The sequence below is a fragment of the Semicossyphus pulcher genome, unplaced genomic scaffold (assembly GCF_022749685.1).
Source record: "Semicossyphus pulcher isolate SPU_LCO1_2020_fin unplaced genomic scaffold, fSemPul1.0.p SCAF_12, whole genome shotgun sequence".
Classification (NCBI taxonomy): domain Eukaryota; kingdom Metazoa; phylum Chordata; class Actinopteri; order Labriformes; family Labridae; genus Semicossyphus; species Semicossyphus pulcher.
This window is the reverse complement of record NW_027211626.1, coordinates 28,036,745-28,063,588: the sequence shown is the minus strand read 5'-3', so window position 1 is coordinate 28,063,588 and position 26,844 is coordinate 28,036,745. Positions and strand designations below refer to the sequence as shown.

Sequence of the window (26,844 nt, the reverse complement as noted above, 5' to 3'; positions counted from 1 at the left end):
AGAGAGATGGCCCCCTTAAGACCAGTCAATGAGAGATGGACGTGGAGACGGACGCAGCTAGCGAGACTAGCGATCAATAGTAATCATGAGGCGCTGTGGCGTTAACAGCAGATGACACATCGCTCAGGCTTTTCTACTGCGCTGCACCCCGACACAAAGCAGCACAAAGCCATAATTCCTTGTAGGCTTAGATCAATAAATATACATTTCCACAAGTATCAGACGAATAGTTAGATTCTTTTTTTAGGTATTTTTACTCGTATTTGATAGCTCCTACTTTCAAGGTGTGAGACTAACTTGTGCAATCAAAGCAGCTGGAAAAAGGTGTTGTGTGAAAAGGTTTTAAACAACAGTCGAAGTACAAATCTGTGTTTTTTTCCCCAGAAAAAGTACGTGAGTGTGACGCTCTGTGAAAATCTACACAAGCATGACACAGAGCTCATAAACACCTCCTCCAGGGCAAGCTGTGATGTGCAACTATTAAATCAACATGATGGCAACGTAAATTAACTTACATGAACATGTTAAGTCTCCTTTAACAACATTTCTAAAAGTAATGCAGGAAGAGGACTGTAAGAAGAGGGAGTAAAACTGCACAGGCACTTGAAATAGTCCAAATGGGTAACAAAGCGCCTTGATAGGAGACGTATACGCTGAAGGAGAAAGTCATCTGAGTGTAGAGACCAAGGTAAATGCTTAAAATTTGCTTTCTTAAAATATCATGCTAACCTGAATCTTGTAGCCTTAATTGCTCCAAAACTATCCTCTAAATGAAGCAGACTTTATTACATATTGTATACATATTTATCTCCTTGCTTAATTTAATTTTTCTTTGTAAATTGAATAATCTTTTGAACAATTAATTGATAAAAAAGTTGCTAAATGTGTCATAAAGTTATCAGAAATATCCAAAGTGTCTGCGTCCTCTCCAGCCACTCACAAAACTTCTGACATTTCAATCAGACAATAACCAGTATCCTCTCTGTCTCATCCTGACCAGGAAAAAGCTCTTTTTTAAAATAGTACAGAGTATATTTATAAAAGCGACATCACATCTCTGGTTAACAGCAGCAGTGGGCTGAAAACACCAGTGGATGAAGCAGCCGTGGCTGTAATTCTGAATCAGAATTGCTCTAAAAACAGCAATCTACCAGCGCCGAGCAGCCAGAGTTATAGCCACATTAAAAGCACAGATCCCCCACAGAAATACAGCCTTGGACTTTACAATTAGAGAGAGGGAGAGGTGTTAGTGAGCATGTGTGTGTGTGTGTGTGTGTGTGTGTGTAAATGTGAGAGAGAAAAAGTAACACACAACACTCCTCTCTCTAGTCTCCCCTGAGAGGAGGAATCAAGACTTCAAAAATGGCTCTTTCTGTGAGAAACACTTGGCTTCAGTACAACAACACACACTCGTCTCTCTACAGCTCAGCCATCACTGCAGATAATGAGCCCTGAGTATCATTAAGACAACACACCAGGCTGCACTGACCACGCATAATACATCAAAACGTATGTATCTATCGTTTACATTCAGAGATGTTCTCTTAAAGGCAAGACAACAGTAACCACACATTCAGTACACATTCAGTACACACCAGAAACATGAGATTGAGTGAAAAAATTAATGAGTGAAAAGAACGAAGAAACCAGAACTTCATAAGAATGCCGTTTCCCCGGCCGTGAAGGATCCATCAGGTGCATCTTTCGTGGCCCAAAGTATCCCCAGATGCATTGGGCGCCAATAGAAATGAGATGGCGGACTCTTACGCGGCCGAGTTATACACTTTTTTTTTTTTTTTTTTTTTTTAACTCTAAACGTTTTTGGTTTCAACTCATTAGTTAGCCCGCTAGCTACCTGTTGCTAGGCAACAGGAGCGCCGTTTGGTGACACAAGGGTAAGGGCGGGAACAGCTGGTGACTCAAACAGGAAATCCTCCGTAGACCAGACCGTCTCATCTCAGTTCGGCTTTAGCGGTCTAAGCTGGCTATGAATGACTCATCTTCCGTGGACCGCCTCCTTGGAAGGCTGCAGCCCCTGGATTAGGACACAGTTTATAACATCTGGCTTCTCCTTTATTAATCGTCCTTCTGACCGTCTCTGATAATACCACGCACCTGCGCGCACACGGTACGAAACTTCAAAACACACAAGTCTCACAACTCCACTCCTAACAGTTGCCATCAACAGTCTGTGGCTGCCATGGCCTGTGGTGAAACAATGCTTTCGCTGGGTGAAAATTTCACCAACATTTGTCCGCAAAGAAGAAAATGGGAGCAACAGTACAGTGCAAGTTCTGATCTAATTTAAAGAAACATTTACAGGTAAGTCCAACCGCTAACATTAGCTGCATAGAATTCCAATTAAAAATGTTAGTTAACCTGTCGTCTTCTACTACGACTACTGAAAATAGTTTGTGACTCTGGTGATGGCCGCGGCCGGGATGATGTGGGTAAAAACACAAGCCCCAGACTGGAATAAGTTTATGGCAGTTTACTTGAAGTTTGAGTGTGAAGTAGTGTGAATAGCATACTTAACAAAGTACATTTAAATGCAAATAATTATTAATTTAAATGGGCATTCGTGCATTACAAAAGTATTGAAATTTCTTTTCTCTTGTCTTTGTTTGAAGATTTAGTGTGAAGAGGATGGTATTTTTTTAAACAATCTAATGTTGAATTTTTATTTTGTATATTTTAGTAGTCATTAACTCATAACTACTCCAAACTTTGTTAGTTACAATTAGTAGATTACAGGAAAAGCTCAGACATGCTTATAGCACGACAGGACAACTACACAAACACATTTTAAGGGGAATTCCAGTACTTTAACCCTGGTCCCTTTTTGGGGGGCCTAAATAAAAAATTGGTACAGAAGGTTTTGTAATAGCTCCACGATATTGCTTCAGCCGGCAGACACAAACAGGCTATAATAGCTGCACTTGTTTTTATTTCAGAGCGCATTTTCCAGATCAAAGTACGTCCACCCAGTGGAGCGCTTGTTTTTCCCACTGACAGGTTGAGTTTGTTATTCAAAGTGTCTGAAAACATTACAGAAAGGATTGATACAGCAGACATTTTTGTTAGGGAGTAAGATCTTTTTTTTCTTCCCAGACACAGCAGTTACATCACTCTCTTCAAAGCTACCAGACCCCATTGTCAAAAGCAGTAATTTTAGCCTGCAGAACAAAGGAGATGCTCGTATATTTTGGTGCATATTTCAGCACCATGGACAGAGAACGAAGGTCTAATAATCATTAGTCATTTGCTAAAACTGTACACAAAAATAAAAAAAATGCATTTATTTATATGCTTACAGTATATCAGTGGGTAACTGGCAGTTGTTCAAAACACCACAAACGAAAAGTTTGTCAAAAACAGGCAAATATAGAGACATTAGTTTCAACGTGCAAACTGACCACATGGGCAGATCTTAGTGCTCAATAACATGTTTGAATTATTTGTAAGTGCAAAAAAACACCAACAGTCACAGACCTTTGTAAATGAATTATTACATTGCATTGCACTTATCTAAAATAGCTGGGAAAAGTGCTTTGAATCATAGAAGCACAAACAATTTCCCTCTCTGACACTCACATTTATTGATGTACCTATGCCAAATTCCATCAATTGATATTTGTCTTTGTTTCAGCTCCTGTGTGAATGTCTTAAATTCAAGATATAACATGCATTAGGACAATACAAGTGAAATTCCATTTCCAATTGAGGCCTGTGGCATTGAAATCACCTATTAGTAAGTTTCCATTCAACAAAGGATTTTTGTCTTAATGCGTGTGTATGGTGACAATAATAAGAAGGGTGTAAGAAATGAGGAGTCAGCAGAAACTATTGCCGACTCGTATGCTCATGCTTGATAAAAAAAAAATGCAGAGGCTTTAAGGAAGCTTGAAAAATGTTTCCAGCATGTGAGCAACTTTCATTTGAATGAATGGGGTGTCATCTTGGAAACATTTTCTCTGATGTCCTTACTTCATCCATGAGCTGAAGAAACAAAGTGAAAAATGCTCACATTTCATCTGTGGTGAGTGCCAAGAAATATTCACTGACAATGGATCAAGTAGTTTGTAGTTGTCTAGTAACTGCGTGCTGGTTCAATGGAACACCACAGCAATCAGTTACAGCTAGGGATGGGCATTGTAAGGAACAATACTATTCGATATTCACTGGGAACTATATGACCTTTATTCTAACACACACCCCTGCGCACAAACACATGCACACATAAGAAGAGTGAGAGACCCATCTACTTTTTCACTACTCTACTACTTTATTTCGCTCTCAGATGTGCATAGTTGTTGTAGGTTTATGATGTGCTAGTGTTATTTGACAAAGTTTGCACTGGTCCTTATTTTCAATTTTGGTTCCACACCAAACTCTTTGACTGCTGCATTTTTCTCTGGTTCCGAATGTCACAGCGCCGCACCCGTTTTACTGGCACCTGGCACTAATGCTCCTTCTTCTGTTATTTAATGGCGGTCAGCAAACAGCTTCCAGATGCGCAACTGCCATGGTCTGGCGGTAGTACCGCATTACAACCAGGCGCCGGTAAAAAAAACTGAAAAATATATTTTTAAGATGAGATCATATTTGCATGAACTTTTTGATCTTTTTATATATTAATGACTATTTGAGAATCATGCCCCATCCCTATCAACAAGGATAAGGGCAAAAAATACATTTTTCATTTGGTTAAATGTGTTGCCAAATGTACATTTCAAATGGTTTATTATAATAATATGGAATATTAGATTTTTCAGAAAGTTACACTTGAAAATATTCCACTCAGAGTTAAGTTAATAGGCTCTTTATGGCTAACTAAGCGACTTGCAAACAGCAGCTAAAGTTAGCAGCAGTTAGTGGTTACTTAAGGAGCAAACAAAGCTATCTGTCCATCATGAAACTCTGTAAATCACAGAGAGTTAAAGCAGAGCAACAGGAAACAAGAAAATAGTTTATCCATTAAATCAGTTTCACCAAAGTCAGAGGATAAAGTTGTGTTTTTGTGCAGTACTCGTTGAGGCCCAATGAGGCCCCATAAACACGCAGCTCTGGCGGCATCAAAACAGTAAATTCATAAAATTAATTTTCTAACATCCTGTTTTCTTACAAACTGTAGCTTCCATATTTCACAGGACCTGCGTGGCCACAGTTTCCATATTAATGCAATGTAAAAGGCACTATATTTAAACCATAATTTTACTGATGTAGACAATCCAGCGCACTTTGAGGCTACGTGTCCTTCAGAACCAGGATTATCCTTGCCAACACTTTAACTTTGAGTGTTTTGTTGAGTGGAGTGGAGAAAGCGGGCGCAGTAAGTTTTGGGCCGCCGTGCCAGGCAAGATTAATCAATCCCCAAGTAATTAAATGAATCCGTGTCAAACAGTAATTCAAACCCGGTCTGCTGTCCAGCTATACAGCCAGAGCTACATAAGGCCTCCATTCTGCCAAAACTTTCCTCTTTAGAGCCAGTGATTGTTGTAGCGAGCTTTAGCAAGGGAGTGAGCCTGCTATGTACTGCACACCAAAGCACTCTCGGACAGCCGTGGTGCTCGAGCCCAGCCAAGTATCATCAGAGTGCCGCTTTGGCAGCTGCCCTGAGGGAAGCCAGCCAAGGCCAAGTAAGGCTCAAAACCTGACACAACTACACAAGCAGAGGAAGGTGTTAAAGGCATGTCCGCTGGGAACACTTCTCATATCCCGTGATTCTGCTAAACTCTTGTTTAACCAGGCCACATTACCAAGGAGGGAGTCTACTTTACAGCAGTGAAGCCGGCCAGTTCACCCAAGACTTAAGTGTTACAAACCCCAAGAAACATGCCACATAAGGTTTCTCGTGCACTGTATTATTTTATTTATTTTGAAACGTACTCTGTCTCTGTCTTTCAGATCCCTGCTCCCTGCATCTCCTGCCTCATGTGTCACCCCGCCCTATTAGTACCACCTGTGTCTTGTTACCTGTCACCTCGTCCCAGCCTTTTTTCCTAGTGATCATGAGTTTGTTTAGTGTACCGACCTCAGCCTGTTAAATGATTCTACCTCTGCCTACTCCTTTTGGATTTGTTTTTGATTTTTACTGTGGACCGAAACTTGGACTGTTTATTACACACTCTGCCTCGCCATTCACCTAATCAATCTGTGTTGATGCTCTCACATGAGGTTCAGTGAGCTTTGCACAAAATCAGCTGGTAAAAAATGAGGACACATTTTACTTGTGAGTACATTTCAGAGCCTGCGCTCTTCCTCTTTTACTTCAGTCTTTTACTTTTCCACCAAGATCTGAACATTCACTTTAGGAAAGAATGTGTGTACTGTTGCCACCTCTGCATGGCAAGCAAACTGTCAAGCATCCAACTACGCTTGTCTTACTGTGGCATGATATTGGTTATATAGCAGCAGTTTGCTAGTGTGCTCAGTGGAGTCTCACCACAACAGGTGAAATGACCACAACTTACTGGCACTGCATAATAAAGAGGTGACACGGATGTGTCAAACTTACATGTCAGCACCAAGTCATGCCAAAGGAAAGGCCATGAGGATTTTTATTTGTGGTTGACACAAAAGTCTTTATCCTGACATGATTACTGACATTTGCTGACCTAGTAAAATTCTCAATTTGTCCTTAAGATTAGTTGTTTTTTGAATTATGATAGTGATAAAAAAAATCAATGTCAAAATATTTTTATTCACTAAAAAACACAGTATAAAACTATTTAAGTCAAAGCAAAGGCAGAGTGTATCTACATTAGACAAGCATATGTAGTTGTTTCTCATCTCCTCTTGTTTCTTATTAACTATCTTCTTCTTCTCACTCCAAACTTTGCTGGTGAAAATGTAAACACATGCTCTCTTGGTCTGCTTTGTCGGACACAACAGCGGTGACAAGCATGAAAAATAACTAAGTCACATCTCTTTGCTGATGGTTTGCTTTGCTTTTGCAGGTCTCATAGAGGCAGCAGTATTCAGTATTATTATTATCAGTATTAAGTTCAGTGTATTTCATAACCAGTAAAAAAAAACTCCTCACAGCAGGTTTATGTGTCTTTAATGTCAGTATAATGAGCATGTTCCTAATCTGGGTCTGCATGGAGTTTACACATCCTCTCGATGTTAGCGTGGGCATGCAGCCACTTCCTCCCACACAGCAACTTCTCACTTGCTACATCTAAAATCCTCCAAACTGTTCTGGTTTGTCTGTGTGATCTACCGCTGAAGTCCAGTTTGTTTTCTCGCATGTAATGCATGCTGGGTAATTCTACAAGAATATCAGTCGGTATGGAGAGAGGTTCAATAGGTTGTTGTAGTTTCCAGGAAACACTGGAGATCGTGGCAATCTCACATGACATGTTTGATCATTAAAGCCATTAAGGCTACAGCTACAACTGCTGCTGGGACTACTGATACAACCCATACCGCTTAATAATGATTGACACATGGAAAGGCAGAAAGACTGAAGACACACACACACATACACGCTGTCTGAACCTGTTAAGACGGACTGTCTTAGAGGTTGCAGATGAAATTATGTCGTCCAGAAAAGCAAAAGAAAACACGGCACTCACCACTTTGTCCTCCTGCAGCCCAGTCAGCCATTCATGTAAAATAAAAAGAAAGACAGAGAGAATGTGAGAAAAGATGAAAGCATGGCAATGATCCTGCAGTCCCCATCTGTAATCTGTACAGATATTTACCTCTCAATTATGTGACAGTTAACGGAAAAAATATGAGTCCGCTTTTATTGGTTAAAAATGTTCCAATGAGTCTTTAAACCTCAAAAAAACAAAACAGCTTTCATGGACGACGGTTAAGGTCGGGTTAGGTTAAGGTAGCTATAATAACCTGGTTAGGTTTAACTGTTAGTAGAAGACAGGACGCTTTGTACTCTTTATTTTTGTCGTTGTAAAACAACAGGCAGCTGAATCAACTTCACACCACATCCCTCTTTGCTTCTGAGAAAGCACCGCCATGATGCACACAACCACAAGAGTGAATCATCATTCAGAGAAATGCTTTAATTTGCTCGATTGATCAATATGTAAGTATCCATAGATATAGATCTTTATCTTTATCATCAGTACAAAGTGCAAACATGAATCCATATCATCATCTTTAAGATAAGTTGATATATTGGCAAACGCATTTAAATTTCTAGAAGACTTCAGTGATTAAATAATATATTTGTTACTTTTGTGAGTTGAAATAACCTTATTGAATTTAATGGGCCTTTTATGTTGTCTCAATTCGAGTAAACTACAACTGTGGCAGACTTTGTGATAGCAGCAAGCATCATAAATTATCCAAAGAACGAGGAAACGTGAGACTGTCATTGATACCACTCTCATGTCCGTGTGCGGAGCTTGAAGTTCACAAATATGCATCATCATGTGTGTTTAACAAATACACAAAATGAAAATGAAATGTAAAAATGACAAGCAGAGTTGGAGTTGGGTGAATACCAGTTTAGCTAAGCACAGTGTCTGAAAGCAGAGGGAAACAGTTAGCCTGGCTGTAAAGTCCAACAACACTACTATTTTCTCTAAAGCTCATTTTTAAACACGCACACAATCAAGATGTCACAAAAAAATCCTCTCACAAAATCTATTCACCCAGCCCTGGTTGTCTGGTAATGTCTCTAAAAAACAACACTTAAGGAGTATAAATGCAACATAGTGAGCGTTTAGAGGTGTAGGTAGGTACAAAGCAAACTGTTTCCCCCCACATCTAACCTAAAGACAAGCTTGGCTGTACGTCAGACATAGACTCGCAAATGGTATCTAACCTGTTAAACTACTACATGCTAAACTATTCTTTATTATTCCAATGACATAATCATTACTTTTTTTTACAGTTGTAGCAAAAATAAATACAAATCAAATCAGAGATAGAAGTTTTTGTTTTGTTTTGCATTTTGGGAACAAAGTCAAAATTGTCAAAATGCAAAAATGAAAAATGAAAAAAATCTTTATGTTTCTGGCACGCTTACCGAAAGTTCAATTTTATTCTTGACATTTTGATTTTTTTCTTGAATTTTTGACTTCATAATCAAAATGCCAAAAAAAAAAGTTATTTCTCTAAACTACTGGATGTATGGAGCACCGGTTTAGTTCAGTGGTTAAATCGCGCCTCCCATGTACAAAGGCCCTCTCCTCAATGCAGCATCCCCAGGTTCGCCTCCCACTCTCCGCCCCTTGTCGCATGTCATCCCCAATCTCTCCTTACAGACACTATCCACTGTCCTCTCTCTCAGTAAAGGCATAAAGGGCCCAAAAAAATATCTTAAAATAAATAAATAATACATTCATGAATGTATTTCAACAAAATGTGAAAATATCCCATTTCTTTTAGCTTAAGTTTGAATATGTCAGTCTGGCTTTTTTATATGTAGCATTGAATGCTTGACTTTATAACAGACATTTATTCTCAACATTTTAATTTATCTAGAAATTAAAAATAAAAGAATAGTTCACCAATTCTATCAAAGTTTTCAATAAAGTGGATCGGTGGATTGGCGCATACGACAGCGTGTTCCAGTTCCTGCCAATATCCAGCAACTTCTCACAGCCATTGAAGAGGAGTGGACCAACATTCCACAGGCCACAATCAACAACATGATCAACTCTATGCGAAGGAGATGTGTTGCACTCAAGCGGCAACCTCCGGTGTTGAAAAATGAGCCGATGCGGAAGTGCAAAAAACTGCAGTTCCTCGAATGGCCACTTGAGGCTGGCTCCAGAAAACAAGAAATAACATTACAGCAGATGGGAAAATGCCAATTTTTACAGCAGAAATAAACATGTTTACATCCTGGTAGAAAAAACAGTTTTGTTATAAATAGCTAATTGTATTGTTCAAGATAACTGTACGGGGGGTGCATTTTTTTTATAACACACCCGTTTTAATTATATTAAGCCTTAAATCATAGGGGCCGGATCACTTGATTGACAGGTGGATCCTGCTGGCTGTCTGCTAGACGTCAACACAGACACAGACACTGAGCTTAACTTCACCTGTTTGTGTTGTTGGAGCCTTTTGGGGATTTTTTCATTCAAAGTTTGGACAAATAATCTCTCTGTGGGATTTATGGAACTTTATGGCCGTGCAAGAAGTCTGAGGTCCAGCTTTTCGGTGAGTTAAATGCTAGTGTTATTGTATTGAAATATTTTTAGCACTAAGTAGCAGGTATACTGTGCTCGCTTTAGCTGCTTGTTAGCCTGTTCAGTGTTTATCAAACATTTATTTATCCGTCGGTCAGCAAATAGGAGTCAGGAGTTGTTGGCTTTTCCCCGAAGAGATTACAGCGGACTGCAGTGATGAGAAGACCGGTTATTTTAAGTTTCCCGTTCCCGTTGTCGGCTCGCCGCTCTCTCACCGGGCGAGCAAGCAGCGAGTCTGCTACTTCTTTAGTCTGATAACTAAACACCTGCAGTCACCGGCAGAATGTCTTCCTGGCAAAGTCAAACTAGCTCATTCATGATTTATACATTCTATGGCTAATAACCGCTAGCTACGGTGAGGAGCATATAGCCTAGCTTCATAGCCGTAGCTGGCTGATTCATGCGGCCCGCCCATAGTCCTCAGCCATAGGCTTTAGCTCGTTCACGCTCCGCCTCTTTGCCTGCCTCTGGATTAGCTGGTGCTGGCATTTCCAATATGGTGACCCCCAGCGGCGGCGCAATTTGGGCTTCAAAACACTTCTTCAGAAACCAATGGGTGACGTCAGGAAGACTACGTCCATTATTTATACAGTCTATGGTTGCACTGCGTGAGGACATTTTAGAGTGGCCTTTTATTGTGGCCAGCCTAAGGCACACCTGTGCAATAATCACGCTGTCTAATCAGCTTCTTGATATGCCACACCTGTGAGGTGGATGGATTATCTCGGCGAAGGAGAAGTGCTCACTAACACAGATTTAGAAACATTTGTGAACAATATTTGAGAAGTAGACGTTTTGTGTACGTAGAAAAAGTCTTAGATCTTTGAGTTCAGCTCATGAAAAATGGGAGCAAAAACAAAAGTGTTGTGTTAATGTTTTTGTTCAGTGTAATATAATGAATGTTGTGAGGACTGAAACCAATCCACTATTAGTATCATATATAGAAATACATTAGGGCTGCAACAAACAACTATTTGGATAATCGATGAATCTGTCGATTATTTCTACGATTAACCGATTATTAGTCGGATAAAAAGAAAAAAAGCTCAATTTTAGTAGCGTTATATTCAAAACAAATTATATTTCTTGCTTTCTTGTACAATGCAATGTTAATACATCAATTCAATTAATATCTTGTTGATTTACTCAGTACAGACAAGGCCACTACAATAAAAAAAGGACTTTGGGGATGCAGCCATGAACCGAGTATAACAGGGAAGTGTAACTAACCAAAATATATTTAATCAGACACTGCCCGAGTTTTTGTTGTGAATAAATAAAAGATTCACTTCAGTCTGTCTCTGACTAAAGGCATGAAATATTCAAAAACTCCATAACGTCATGTTAAACTCCAGAGTCTGTCCGACTGAATTTCAGTTCATTTGCGATAGATTAGTGTCCGTTCTGACGGACAAACACACGATTACAAGTTACTTTAAACACAACGTGACGGACAGAAATACTTTCCGTCAGTTTTCTCTCCATGATGTGATGTTTAATGAAGCCGGGCATTAGCTTTATCAAGAGTTAGCGTTAAATTAGCTTTACCAGTGGAGTTAGCTTATTAACAGCTTTACTACTACGGTCTACTGTCCTCCGCTATCAGCGGCCCGGCTATGGGCCCGTCACAAAACATAGAGGAGAGAAAAAAGGAGTTTCAGTCCGTTACGTTTGTTTTTAAATGAACGTTAGAAACCGTATTCGTGCGTTTGTCCGTGTAAACGGACACTTATCTACCAGAGGCAGACACATCATCAGCACTGCACAACAAACGGATACTCCTCATTAAAAAATAATTAATGTTTATGCCAAAGAACTGTTAACTTCCTGTAGTTCATCATGTGAGCTACACAAGCCGCTGCATTGGCTGACTACCCCCAGTGACGTTTTCACAGCGCATGCCATGCATCACAACAAAGACCCAACTAATCGATGATGAAATTCGTTGCCAACTATTTTGATCATAGATTTTAATCGATTTAATCCATTAGTTGTTGCAGCCCTAAAATAAGTATACATAAATAAAAAGCTGTAGTACCTTACGTTTAAAGGTCTTTTTTTTCTGTGTGTGTGAACATGAGCAATATCCACCTCCCAAAGACCTTCTCCCACTAAATGCAGCTGCTTCCCCTTTAAAACACCACCCAGGACCCCTCAGCTGAACTCTCCCCACGTCAGGCACTCACTAATTAGGATGTGCTTTTGAGTGTGTGTGTGTGTGTGTGTGTGTGTGTGTAGGTGTGTTTGTGCTTGTGTGAGGTCATTAAATGTCACACTGGCGATGTAGGGGAGAGGAAGAGAGTGGGAGAAGGGACGTCACTTATTTCAGAGGAAGACTCGCCTCCTGATGCCAACACACACGCACCTACCCCCCGCTGACTGTGTATAGGGCACCTCCGGACCCCTGGGAGACCGAGACGGAGTGGGAGACCACCCCCTTTGTCCACAGCTCGGTCTAATGCCCAATTAACCTTTACCTACTTCTGCTTGGGTCACACACACGCAGGCATGGATCACATTCACACACATGATGGAGACACATATTAACACACAGTAACACACACCGACCCCACATACAGTATCAACACACATCCAGAGCTTACTACATACTTGCTTTTCAAACACACGGCTCATCACCTGCATCTGAGCTCCAGCACCTGAGGCCTGCTACAGTCTGATTAGACTTACAGTACAACAGCTGCATGTGCGATTAAAGACTACTGTAAACAAGAAGCGACACAAAATCTTTACATTAACATCAAGTCACAGAACTCTTTGCTCAGACCTAGATACAGTATGAAAGACATGTTTTCACCCTGAATGAATATCATCGTATGGAGCCCCCAAACCATCGAAAGTAAAAGATAGAAAGTCAAACCTATAACTGAATATTTGATAAATATACCTTTTGGCTGAGATCAATAATTTAATGTCACAATCCACTGTAATCATTACAGTGGATTGTGACATTAAATTATTGATCTTATTCTTTGTACATTAAATCAGTAGAAACAAAAAATATACTACTGATCTACTGAAACGTATCAGGGCCAGGCATAAGGAAACTTTGACATTTAAATTGTAATGTCGAGAATAAAATTGTTTGTTTTTGTCTTAGCAATGACTTAAACATTTATCCATGTCCTCATAAATCTTGACAAAAATGGTAAATGTTTAAGGTAAATAGGAGATGTGGCTAGCAGCAGCAATCATTAAATATGTGCTGCAAAAAAAAAATCTGTGCTGCAAGTGAAAATTAGTTAAATCTAAAATAATTGCAAAGTTTCAACTTGTTTAATGAATTTACTGATAATGTAAAATTGCATTTTCTATAACTGATCAGAGGTTAAAGGTAGTAGCATAAAGCTTTTGTTAATTCTAACACTGCTTTTCAATAATTGTTATTTTGTATTTACATATTGAGTTATATTTGCGACTTGTCTCGTAACTTTTACTACATTTTGTCGGTTTGTGACTCCATATTCTTTCCCTCTTGGTGAGAATAGTCACCACAAATCAATACAAAGTCGGTGTGAGTGATCAACTTGCTCCTATCTGCAATAAAACCCAGGTCAGAACTGATGGTAATGGTCTCTTCCTTGATGATTAAGACCCCAACCACAAGGCACTGTGCACTGAAACTGTGTACTGAAGGTACTACAGGTGTGTTGAGTATGATAATAATGTGAGTTATATCCTAATGGCTTCAGAGTCATCACATCTCAAACCAGCAGATCACCAGCGGAAGATTTTGGTAATAAAAACTTGATTGACTCATTACCGTGTTGGATCTCAGGGACACTCTCCCTCCACAGCGGGCGCAGAACTTGGTCTTGCAGTACGAGCACAGGTTCCCACAGCCGTCTGCAAACTTGGTCTTGTGGCAGATGCCGCAGGTTGGCGCGTCGTCCCGGTGAACGGTCGAACCCGCAGCCACCGAGGCCTGCCGGATCACCGTCTCCCTGTAGCTGGACAACTGCTGCTGGATACCTCTGGAAGAAAACAGGAGGGGAAGGTGAATGTTTGGCATTTTTTGAGATGATCGTATTCTGATTTAAGTACGTCATCGGATGCAAAATATAGAAGTAGTAGTTAAAGCGCAGCAGCTGGGAGATGCCACTGTAGGATGCAATTTCGCTTAAATGACTGCTTTTAAAAATGTTTGTCAAAACTAGGTAATAGGTCAGAGAAAAATCCTGACGAGTTTAAGATATAATGAATTAGCACGACAACTGTGTGACATGACATAGAAAGGAATAGCTGTGGGTTAGTACTGGCATACATGTGAGGCTGTACTTCAGCATAGCCATGATTAGAGCCTAATGTTCTTGTCTGCATGCTTACATGGTCAAAATGAGATATGACAGGAACATGTTAACTAGGTCATAATACAACAACAACTAACATAACCTCCTTAAATAAGTTCCCCTATGGCAGGAGACATGTCCTCATACCTCTAAGTTTGTACTGGACAAATATTTGGTTAAGTGTAGAAAAAAGATGCTTCTACAAGCTCTACAAACTGCAATAAAATTACTTATCGTGTTGCGTTACAGACATGACATTATTTGAGTCCTGTCCTGTGTTTCTTTGACCCATCTTTTGCCACAGACCCCAGATAGCCACCCTAAATGTTTTTTTATCACCATTTGTACTGTTTGTACCGAATTACGCCTTTTCTCTCACACAAACTATTACGGCCACCAGGGGACGCTGCCTAAATATAAACACAAGCAGGGGTTCTCATAAGTTGTTGCACACACGGCCAATATGGTTCTATTTTTGGTGTAGACACTTTCTCACAATCTTACTTTAAGTTGCATGCATGTTAACAATGAGCCTGAAAAGGACATGAAGCTAAACTTTATTTTTATCCATTGAAACGTTTTTGAAATATCCCAGTGAGCACCAACGTTGAAATTTGGTTGAAAAGGTCTGAAGTCTATAGACCTTATTTCAACCACTTTTCAACAGGTTTAAATAAGGTTACGACATCAACGTGTCAGGAAACAGATTTTTGAAAGGGTGACGAAAGTGATGGTTGTAGCAGCAGGCAGCAGTACTAAACATTCTCCACAGAAGAAGAAAAAGAGGACTGAGCATGTGCAGGTACATCAGCTGTGCAGCTCTGAGGCAGAACGACCCCTGGATGCTGACGTATGTGATTAATACCTGACAAAAGAGTAGACCTCAGAGAGCGTAACTGACGGGGATGTGCTGAACTTAAATGCAGCTTTTGTGAGATCAAATTCAACTCCACCCAAAAAAAATGCTGGTGACTGTGATGCACTGCTGATGTCTGGCCCACACTAAAAGATTTTTCAAATTTTAACAGATCTTGAAAATGTGAGAGAGCCCACACATGACGATATATAATCATAGATTTAACAGTTTTGCTCCTGTAGTGTGTGGAGAGCAACGATTATGACAAAACAGCACACAGTAACAGATTAATTCACGAACAACCAGACCCCGACTATGACGACTGGAAATCTCACAAAACTCAAACGAGAGTAAACAAACATGGCGGACAACGGGCAGGAAGAATTGGCGATGATTGGTTAGATTAGTTTTTGGACTTTTTACTGAAAATTCAGGGAAAAACAAGAACAAACTGTGGATGAAGTGGTGGAACGACGGCCTTCCGAGCAAATCAGGGGAAGTAAAATCCCTCTTAACATCCCTCACACCACAGGAACATTGTGGAGAGATCATCTTTAGAAGCATCAAAAAATCAGGACTTTGCTTACGATTGTCAGAAGGGGGGAATCAGGCCCAAAATTGGCCAGATTACCTTGCAGTGTGTACTTCTACAAACATTTCAGTGGCAATGCGACTTAAAACTCTTCAAATAGTCGGTGAAAAAACTTTCACTCTTGGACCACTTTTGAACGTCTTTTTAACAGAAAAATGCTCACTGAGATAAGTCTAAGTCTATACCCTTGAATTAAAATGTCACACATTTTAGTCCAATTTAGTCATCGACAGCAAAGTAGTGAAACAAGCAAACTCTGAGTTACTGGTGGTGCTGGCTAAAAAACCAGTGGATCAACAAAGCAGCACCGTTCATCCTCTGGAGGCTTTTTTTCATTATTTCACTACATTTCTCAGCAATCAAAGACAAAACAGCTGTAACCATTTATGTTAACCTCCTGGTGGCGCTATAGAAAAGTCAGGCCATCATCAAAGTTATTGGTATTTATCCTCTGGCTGCATCTTCTCATTGCAATCGACATAAAAGGGACACTTCAGTCTTCAGTCGACGATGTGAAATTCATGACTCCATACGGCGCATTTTATCCAATTATTTTCAGCATTCCACAGCAATTTCATAACCTGTGAGTGACTGCAGATTCCTCAAGTTAGACTGACACCAAAAAAAGAAACTTATTGTATGACTTTTTATTGCATGAATAATAAATAAACAAAGGGAAGAAGAGGTGAAGTGAAACCAGAGAATGAAGGAGACAATCGTTGCACTACGTCCAGTCGATATCACCGCTCTCTCTGTTTGTGTGTTTTGGTGCAATCAACTTTTTTTGTGTCTGCTTTTGTTTCAGGCCGCTCTGCCGACTCAAGAAAGTCTTGAGATCGATACTAGAAAGAGAGGGGAAGAGTATTGGTTTTATCTGAGGCGTTACAGTATGTTGATTAATTGGATTTCACACTGTGGAGATTGAGGAGAGAGCAAACAGAGGGGAAACAGACCAGAGAGGAGAGGAACTGATGGCCGGGATTCACGGGAGGAGAGGACACACTGTATATTTTTATTTCATTTAGGCTGCTTTTTTCTGACTATCATCTGAGCAGGGAGGTCTCTCACAATCACACACTGATTAATCTCTATTTACAGATTCTACATCATAGAATATTCCACATAGTAGAATCTGTAGGCAGGGACGTGGATTTCCGGGAAGGCAAGTGTTCTGCTTTCTGTTTGAACTACACTTCTAGTCCGAGTAATATTGACCAATCACGTATCAGCAGGCTGCGGCGTATTCAGGAAAAACAGTTCGTGAAGAGAGCAAAAGCAGGCGGAACATAATCCACCGTGATGACATCCCGGCTCCCATCAGCGTGATCTGACGACGATTTAGCTTCTTATCAATCTCTATAAACAGACATCTGCATGCTAACAGCTAACGATCTGTTCCAGATCTAAAATCTAACTTGAGATGAATTCCCTTGACGCTGTGCCACGAAAGCTGTTCAGCATTCAGATTTCCCGACTTCCTCGAATGCATCAGAAATGAGTGATCCGACCTCCGTTCACCAAACAAGCATTTTAAAAGTTTTCTTCTCCTCTTGATGACAGACCTGACAAAGCTTGAGTTTTTACTTCTTACTAATCTGCATCATGATGTTGAAATTTCGGATTCTCTTTCTGTAACAATGCAGCACGCAGAAAAGGAAGTCTTGTATATATATTTATATATATATATCCCATCTATATATTATATATTTTTCGCTTACCCCCCGGCACGTTGACCGGTGATCCCAGAGGCTATATCGCCTCAGACTATAGCTGATAGGATCAGAGATTGCACACTGATTAATAGAAGAAACCTAAAAAGATTGCATTACTGTCCTTGTATTCATTTATGTGCATTAAAAAACAACAGGCAATTAAACATTAAGAATAGGTTATTGAAAGAAGAAGATAAATAATAGAGTAAAGGAGGATTGGAGTGGAAAAAAGAAAAGAGAAGAAGAACACAGAGTTTAGAAAAGGACAGGAGAAGAGAGAGGGAAGGAGAGAAAAAGAACAGAGAAGAGAGGAAAGGAGAAGGAAAAAGAAATAAAGAGGAGAGAGGGAGGTAGTAGACTATGTGGATATAGCTTAAATAACCAGGTGGAACAAGTAGGAAGGAGATGACTGATGTCCTCAGACACAGTCACTTAAAGGGAATTTTGTTGTGTCTTATCAGGGTTGATGGTAAATGTGGTCAGTTGAAGTGATAAAATTCTTCACTGTGTGCCTACATGTACCAGGATGCACTGAGAGCGAGCAGCCAGCCGCAGTCACAGCACCAGCACTTTATAAGTTATTAATTGTTATAACTGTTCTTTTATTATTCGCATGACATATTCAAGCATGTATTTTTTGTACTTTTTCTTATGTTTAGTCTTAATGTGGCTGTGTTTTGTCTGTGCTGCTACCACCAAGTGATCCTATATATAAGTTTCAGGAGCAGGACCACAACCCAACCACGCCTCTTCTGGCATTTTCATAAATTCAATCCTAACCCTTTCTGCTTTTTCGCTCCTGCATTCTGCACACCTCCCTCCCACGCTTTTCTCTCTCTCTCTCTCTCTCTTTCTGTCCTCCTATCCGTATGGCCCTGAGGGGGTTCATCATGCGGCGGATCCCCAAAGAAGTTTCCCCAAAACGACGGGATGAAAAAGTTTAACAACACTTCATTCAACATTATTAATTCAAAAATATTAATAAATAATTGTTAAATCCCATTCTGTTGATGGTGTGGTCCTTGCTAGTGAAGGAGCTGCTAAACTGCCTTTCATTGTCTTTATAACAATTAACAATGACAAACAAAGATCCATCCATCCATCTAAATCCAAGCTAAAATAGTCTGTTGTTCTTCTGGGCCAGCAACTATGTGAAATAACGGTCATAACGCTGGAATAACAAGCAGCTTTGTCCCAGAGACACACCTGCAACAATTACAGATTATAAGGTTTTATATTTCAAAAAAGTCCGTTAAACACCATCCACTACAACAAACCCGAAGGAGCCTCAAAGCATCAAAAAAGTCAAATTCAACCAAATCAGACACACTAAACAACTACATTCACTGCCCTACTGGACTGAAATTAAAGCAAATTACAACTCAAACTTATTTTGCTTTGGAGAGAACAGGTGAAAGACAAAGAGTCAGGGGAGGAGGGGATGGACAGATATAAAGAAGAGGAGAGAAGAGAGAGGGTTATCATAAAAGGAGAATAAATCTTAAAGAGGAAAGGAGAGAAGAAGAGGACAGTGTTGTATAAGTGATTATACATGCCAGATGGCAAATGTTTAATTGCGGCACATGATATTTTACACATTATGTCATCAAGTTAAACTGCTCTTTTAACAAGTTTGTCCTTTTTCCAAATTTAAAACATTACATTGTGTTTTACTTTCTTTATTGGCTTTTAAACTTGCAATAATACAACAATAACACTTGGATAACCAGAATAGAATAGTCACATGAAAAACAACTAAACAGGGTCTAAAAATAAAATATGAATATTTAAAAGTAGTTTATTTAAATAGAAATAATTAAAAAAACACAATCAAGCAGCAAATATTTCAATTCCTCCATCCACAAAGGATAAGAATTACAAATATATACATATAAATATAAATATTCAACACTCTGGAACTGCATTAAACGGAGCCACAATTTAGGAAAAGAAAGGTCTACAATGCACACATATAATTTATAGACCCTTTCATTTTTCAACTTTATGCAATTTAAACAGCTTTCATCCAAAGAGGAGTACACATAAAGATTACATGTAACACAACCCCCAGTATGCATTTGGCAATATATCCACAATGTAGGAAGGAGGAAGAAAAAATCAATATAACGGGCACATGTCACACATACTAACAAGAACATACTCCTGTCCGGCATATTTCAATAAGTGAAGGAATCAAGGAAAGGAAACTTGTTTCACAATGTAAAGATGAGCTAGTGGAGCAATGCTGGACTACAAGTGTAAAACCAGCTCTAATGTCCGAACATTCAATCACAGCTCTGTCATCAATCAATCAGTCCAAAACAGTAAAGATCATTTAACCTGATATGACATCTTGGCCATGTCATATTACCTACTGTAACTGCAGTACAGTACTTACAGAGCAGGGGTCAGTGGTGCAGCCTCCTCCCCCATCAGCTCAGCCTTTAAAAACTACAATTCCCAGCATTAGAGGCCAGTGAAAAGGAAGTCCAGCATCCAGTGGTTTAGTCCACATTGCTACTTTGAGTGAAACAGGACAAACTAAATACACCCTGAGATGAACCCTTCAGAGACCCCAAGGACCCGGTGGGGAAATGTTAACACCTGCCCACACACACACACACACACAATAATAACACACACTAATGCAAACCCACTGCTGATGATGTTAAGTGCACACACACACAAACTTCCTGGGAGTAATAGCCAAAGGTCACAGAGAGGTCACCTGCTGCTGCAGCACCGCAGGATTTACTTCCTGATCCATGACTCTCACTGTGCCAGTCCCAACTGGTGGTTCTGTTCACAGCCTCTTACAGTTAGACCAACATACAGTTTAATGTGAGCCAATATGACTAAACGTATATAACAGGATCGATCAGTACCACATTGATTGTTCTTGGGTTGTTGATTTTGAAACTCTGGTCCCAACTTGTCAAAATGGGTGACTGGTGTAAATGATGGATGAAAGATCCTTATTTTGGCCAGAAATAACTGTTAAATTGCTCTCTCAAATCTACTAGACTCCATTGACAAAAAGAGTAATTTTACCTTAGCAGAACACAACAGTTATTAGTCCACCACTGACTCGGTCAGTTTGATCTTGTTTTGTTATTGTGTTACTTCGGTGTTTAAATGGTTAGTTCAGATCCAACAAAACATTTGCGTAACAAAGACTAACTCAAAGAAACTAACCAATCAAGGCAGTGGTAGACGAGCAACTCCCATGTTCTGCAAGGTAAAATGACTGTTTTTGTCAACAGAGTCTGGTGGCTTTGAAGAGAGCAACGTTTTGGGTTAAAAGATAAGCATCCTATTCTTAACAAAGGTAGAAATCCTTTTCATTACGTTGTTAGACACTAAGAAAAACAATCTCAGCCTGTCAGCGACAAAAACAAGCACTTTTGGACGTACTTGGATCAGGCGCATTTCGGCTGATGGCTGCAGCAATCTGCTGGAGCAGTTCCAAAACATTTTATTTTTTCAATCATTTAGACCCCAAAATATCCACTATGTAAAAATATATCTTATGAGGTAGGACCCAGCTTTGTACATGCTAGAGTTACCCTGTAAGTGAATTGAATGAAAGTGATTTTGGTCTGAAACAACTTGAAGATGGAGGATTCTGTTTGTGTTTCTTTATCAGGATTATTTGTCTATAAGTTTTTTCACAGGCACTATTGTTAACGATAGGTGGCTTTAATCCAAAATAGCTTCTATTGGTATTAGACTAAATAAATCCACATTGGCTGGATGTAACTACACTTAATATTAAAAGCAAAGAGGTACGCAGTGCATTCCCTCATCCTCACTACATCTTATGTCTCTTCTGTCCCCATCGTGAGTCTCTCATTGGGTTCATCGGGTTTTTAGACATTTTTCAAAGCTTCTACCTTCCCTGTCTGATGCCCGTTTTTACTTTTTGTGTATTTTCTTTTATATTTTGTATTTTCATTACCTCATAGATCAGTTGTACCTTTCTCCCCAGAGTTTGTATGTACATTCAGTCTATTTGAAAGAAGAACACAAATGTTTGAAATAGATTTGTTACAGAGGAATGAATATGTCCGAGCAGGAAACGCCAACTTATCAAAGCTTAACAGTCTGAGCATTTTCCCATCTGCCGTAATGTTTTTTTCTTGGCTTCTGGAGCCTCGAAGAACTGCGTTTTTTTGCACTCCTGCATTGGCTTAATTTTTCATCACCGGAGGTTGCCGCTTGGTTTTTACTAACATAGGCCTACTATAGATGTAACAAGTTATTATTCAAATCATAAACTGACCATCACTCAACAACGTTTAGAGTTACTCTTTCAAATCAAGCTAAACAGTTAGCATGTTCCCTCAACATTAAGTTTTCATTCAAAACAGCATATGCTAAGCATTTAACATGGAGTGTAAAATTTTAGTTAATTCACAATGCAAACTGGTAAATAGCACAAATTATATGTTAACAATGTCCTCAACGCATGCAACCAACTAAACTGAGTACAAAGCCGACGATCTGCTGTGGATACATGAATCATTTGGTGTCTGTGTTCTCCTCAGTCTACAGAAACAAGGTAAGCCACGGGCGATCGAACACTGGAACACACAAATGGAGTATGTTACGTGTGTGTGCGTGTGTGTGTGTGTGTGTGTGTTTAGTTTTGGTTTTGTTTGTGTGTTTTGCAACGAACGTGGCAAAGTAGGACATACTGTAGAAAACAACAACAAGGAGCAGGAAGAATATCAAGTACGTCTCCGCAAATCAGTCGACCACAACAAGCCATCATCTGGATGATTCTCTCTTGAAGGTGAGAAGAGAACTTTATCACATCAAATATCAGTGCTGGGATATGTATGGGAGGGATCATTATGAGAAGGAGACAGGGAGGGGAAAGACAGGCAGTTAGACAGAGAGAGGAGGAGATCAGAAGGAAATGTACAGTGAGATGGAGAAACAGAAAACAAGCTCATTAAGAAACTGCAGGAAAATATCCATATTCAAATGTAGTAAGACACAAGGTTAAAGCAAAGTGAGAATAAAAGCTTCACTTTCTTCTGCTCAAACTTCACTCTTGAAAAACATGAAAACAAACCCGTTGTGTGTTTGTGTCTATGTGTGTGCATATATACATATTTTAAACAAACGGTCCATGATTCACTGCAGAAAACAACATTAACATAAATTGTCTCATCATTAAGCTGTGCAGCACTAACAAGCTCTGCACCCTGACTCCATCTACACAGAGACTCCCAAGCATTGTCCATGAGAATGTAGAATGACACTGGATTACATAAAGGAAATGCAAACTGCTGAAAATCCCTCATTTAGGTTGGAACTGGGAAAAATCACGTTCAGGAATCAGGAAAGTGAGTTGAGATGAATTCACTTATTTCCAAAGTAAATCGCCCTGATTAGGATATTACATGTAACAGTGAATAAGGTCATTGTTTTTATAAAAGGTACAATGATCTGTCTTTTACAAACTTTTTAGAGGACTTACAAACTCAAAATGAGGTTAAACTATTTGTCAAGAAAGACATTTTTGGCTGTGCAGTTGTAGATAAAATTAGGCACCGTCTGTCAATGTGAATACGAAAATTCAATTAGAGAAGAGACCTGAATCTCACTAAGGAGCATTTAATCGTTTCTTAAAGATATAATCTCAAAGATCGCAGTTTCATTGTCTTTGGCGGCACCTGTGGCGATAAACGGAAATTGCAGGAGCACACTTCCCAGATATCCAGACAGTGCTGCATGTGTGACGTCCACGGTTGGCTCCGGTTGTAACTCTTGATTTTCCTGGCTGACGGTCGCTTTCATTTTCAGACTGTTTGCCTTCATCTGAGCGTCGAGTTTGTTTCTTTTTCTTTGAATTTTCACTTATTTTTGAAGTTGTATCTGTAGTCATCCATCTTTTCTTTGTTTGTTCAGCCATAGTAGATTACTGTTTACTCGCAACACTTGCAGAGAGCGGAAAAGCAGCCGCTTAGCTCCGCCTACCCTCTCTGGCAGACCAACCACTGCTAGCTGATGGAAAACACGTCACTAACTGGGCGCCGCTTGTGATATTTTCCGCCAAGGTCACGCCAGACACCCAGTCTGTAACACTACAAATTCAAAGGCTTTCATCAGTGGGCCATAGGCTCAATAACCATTGTGTTACCTCATTTGGCGATAGATAATGACTTAACAGACATTTAAATGAAAATTAAATTAAAATGGACAACGCGTCTCCATCTGCTCCCATTGTATGAAATGAATGCCAAAATAGCCCCTGTGATGGACGCTGCCATCATGCGATGACGTCATATGGAGCCAGAGACTGCCCAGTAGCAGTAGTAGCTAACCCAAACACACACACAAAACAGCAAAGATCCCACACACCGGCGTGTTTAACAGCAGAACAGCTTCTCTGTGTTGGTCTGAGGTTAACGTTCACAGGTATGGAAACTTCAATAACTGTAGTGATTTAGTTACGTTTCCACTCGCCGTTCGTCCTCCACTCTGCTAATCCAGGAGCCGAATTTGTCAACAGAGCTGTCAATCATCATTTTGATAGCATCAAATAACTAATTAAAAATAAACTTGACGATAGCATGATAAGAACTAACTATAATGACAGAAACCATGTTTGAGAAACATTTATCGGGCGTGTATTTTGATTTTATAGTTTGTCATGTCCCATCTGTTAACATGGAGGAGGCGGGCTTTATGACCTATACTGCAGCCAGTCAGCAGGGGGCGACAGAGAGGGTTTGGCTTCCCTTTTAGGGAGCTGTCATGTCGTCCATCTTTTTATACAGTCTATGGTCCAAACTATGTTTTTTTCCTGTACCAAATGAAGTTTTGGTGTCTAAACAAAAAAAATGGTGAAGGTCATGTTTATTTTTTTGTTAAAATATCGTAGTTTCCCTCAAAACTATCTCAAGGAAACTTTAAAAGACGGTTAGGTCATATTACCCGCATGATGTAACTTTCCAACACCTGAGTGCAATTCCCACGTTTCTTTTTTTATTAATCTGTCAACATGGATCACCGCCTCAGCAGATTTCTATGTTGGTTTTTATGTCATAGGCATGAAATATGCATTCATTTGCTTACTCACACAAAAAGGGGAAGTTCATGTCCATGTAAATGATTCTATATATTATATGATATATTACTCTTTCACTAACTGTGGGTAAAGAGCAAAGAGCGGGTCGAGTAGAGTGATGTGTATGTGGTTCACTATACAGACAACGAACAATTCTTGGAAATGATGACACCTCATTGCAAAATGTTGTCATTTCATTAAAGGGTTAAGGCTTGTTTAATTTTCTTTTTATTTCTATCAACAATTTCACAATAAGGACCATAATCAATAAAACCTAAGGTGATGAGCCCCAGGCCCATTGGTGTCAATCAAAGACCTTCATGATAAAAATGGGCCACAAGTGTGCTAAATAAGTTCTTATTATATCTGGGCATTGGAAACATTACTGAAACAAGAGAAAGTAGCGCCTTTGATGGGGACTATTTTCAGATACACATGTGGTGCTCTGGTGGGTATTTTCAGCAGCAGGACGAGTCAAAATAAACTACAGTGTACAGTGTGTTCACAGAAATCAAAGAACACGTCACCCAGTGCAGCAGTGAGGCTCTTTGATATGTTTATAAAAGATTTTGGACAACAATGAAGCTCTACAGTATAAATATATCAGGAAAGAGATATCAGCGGACATGTAGACAACACTAAGAAGAGTAAAGAAGATAGATGAAAAGGTAAGGACGGGTGGAGGTTAGAGGAGTAGAAGGGGAGGAGCCTCTGGACAAACTTTACAGCACTGTGACAGATGCTACAATGAACCATAACTCAACGCTGCACAGCACATGGACCTTTACCTGGCAAGGGCAAATGGGGAGGACACACACACACATTCGTATCAGGGATATCCCTTGTTGGCATTTAACCAATAAAGGATTTAACTTGAATTTTGTGCAGTAAAAATACCGTCTACATGTCGACTAAGAGGAATTTAATCTCAAATGAAAATCTCATTGAAAACCAATTGACTGCCATCGCTGGCCTCTTGTTTGTGGTACATACATTCTTGTTACAGATGACACACAATTTGGTGGAGGTCTAGAAAAGGTGTTTATATAGGTCAGTGACCTTTTCAATTTGTCACCCGAACATGCTGTGTGTGTTTGTGAGTATGCTTAGTGTTGTAGGAACATAGGTGGTCCTTTATAAATCTGACATAGAAAAACATTCGGTTAACTTTTGGGCTTCCCTGGATTAAAGAATTACCTGGTTGACTAGTATTTATGAGTTTACGCTATTATTGGACTAGTCATTAAAGGTTAATTATATAGATGTAATTCAAACATATATTGAGTTTTATGGGAATAGGGCTGGGTTTAAAAAAATCGATTTTTCCGATTCGAATCGATTCTCATTTGAATGACCCAATATGGATTCATAAATCCCGAGATCGATCTTAAATAATTATGTAAAAACCAGTGTCCGATCACTCACATTTCTGAGCGCTCCTCAACGCAGCACGCCTCAGCGCATCCCCTCGAAACACGGCAGTGAGGGAGACATGCCTGGACTTGTTTACTGCAGCCACTACGGAGATATCAGTGAACGCCAACAGACTCTTTTTGTCGTGTGTGCTTCCATGAATTTGTAAGTTAGTTTTGCACTGATGTTTATGTTACTCTCTGTTAGCGTCAGCTTTGGCCACAAGTGTATTTTCAGTATGTTGTTACACAGTATGCCTTTCCCTATAACTCTCTGTGGGGCCTTGTTCTTCCGAAGATCTTGTGGCCAAATCTCACGCAAGTTGAACCATTAGTTTTTTTAATCAAAACCTTGAGCCAGATGTACAAAAATGATGGACTAAAAATCTGAAACTGGAAAAAAAGTTCATAAGCTGTCTAATTCATAAAATTGTTAATATTGTGTTGACTGCTGTGTGTTGGTCATGTTAAATAAAAAGTACATGATGTTACTTCTATGGGATCAATTCTTATTGTAAACATTATACATTTTGATAATGCATCAGGTTAGAGGTGCGCTGATATTGTAACTGAAATAGCCATAACCGATGTCAAAAAGAATCAAATCGGAAATCGAATTGGGACCCTGTGGATCGGAATCGAATTGAGAAATCCTTATCTATACAAAGCCCTATAGGGGAAGCTAGCCGCCAGTTAACGGCAAAGCTAAGGG

At 39.6% G+C, this 26,844-nt stretch overlaps 1 protein-coding gene across 9 annotated transcripts in view; it reads right to left on the bottom strand.

Moving 5' to 3' along the window:
• rims1a (regulating synaptic membrane exocytosis 1a) overlaps positions 1-26,844 on the bottom strand; it is a 114,567-nt gene that overhangs the window by 66,038 nt on the left and 21,685 nt on the right. For 8 of the 9 annotated variants that reach the window (XM_069658379.1, XM_069658371.1, XM_069658375.1 and 5 more), the window contains exons 3-4: positions 13,954-14,164; positions 7,581-7,592 (exon numbers count right to left, since the gene is read on the bottom strand). In XM_069658379.1, coding sequence (XP_069514480.1) covers positions 7,581-7,592; positions 13,954-14,164 — 223 coding nt within the window. The remainder of the gene's footprint in view (positions 1-7,580; positions 7,593-13,953; positions 14,165-26,844) is intronic. The other variant, XM_069658372.1, reaches the window with a different exon arrangement.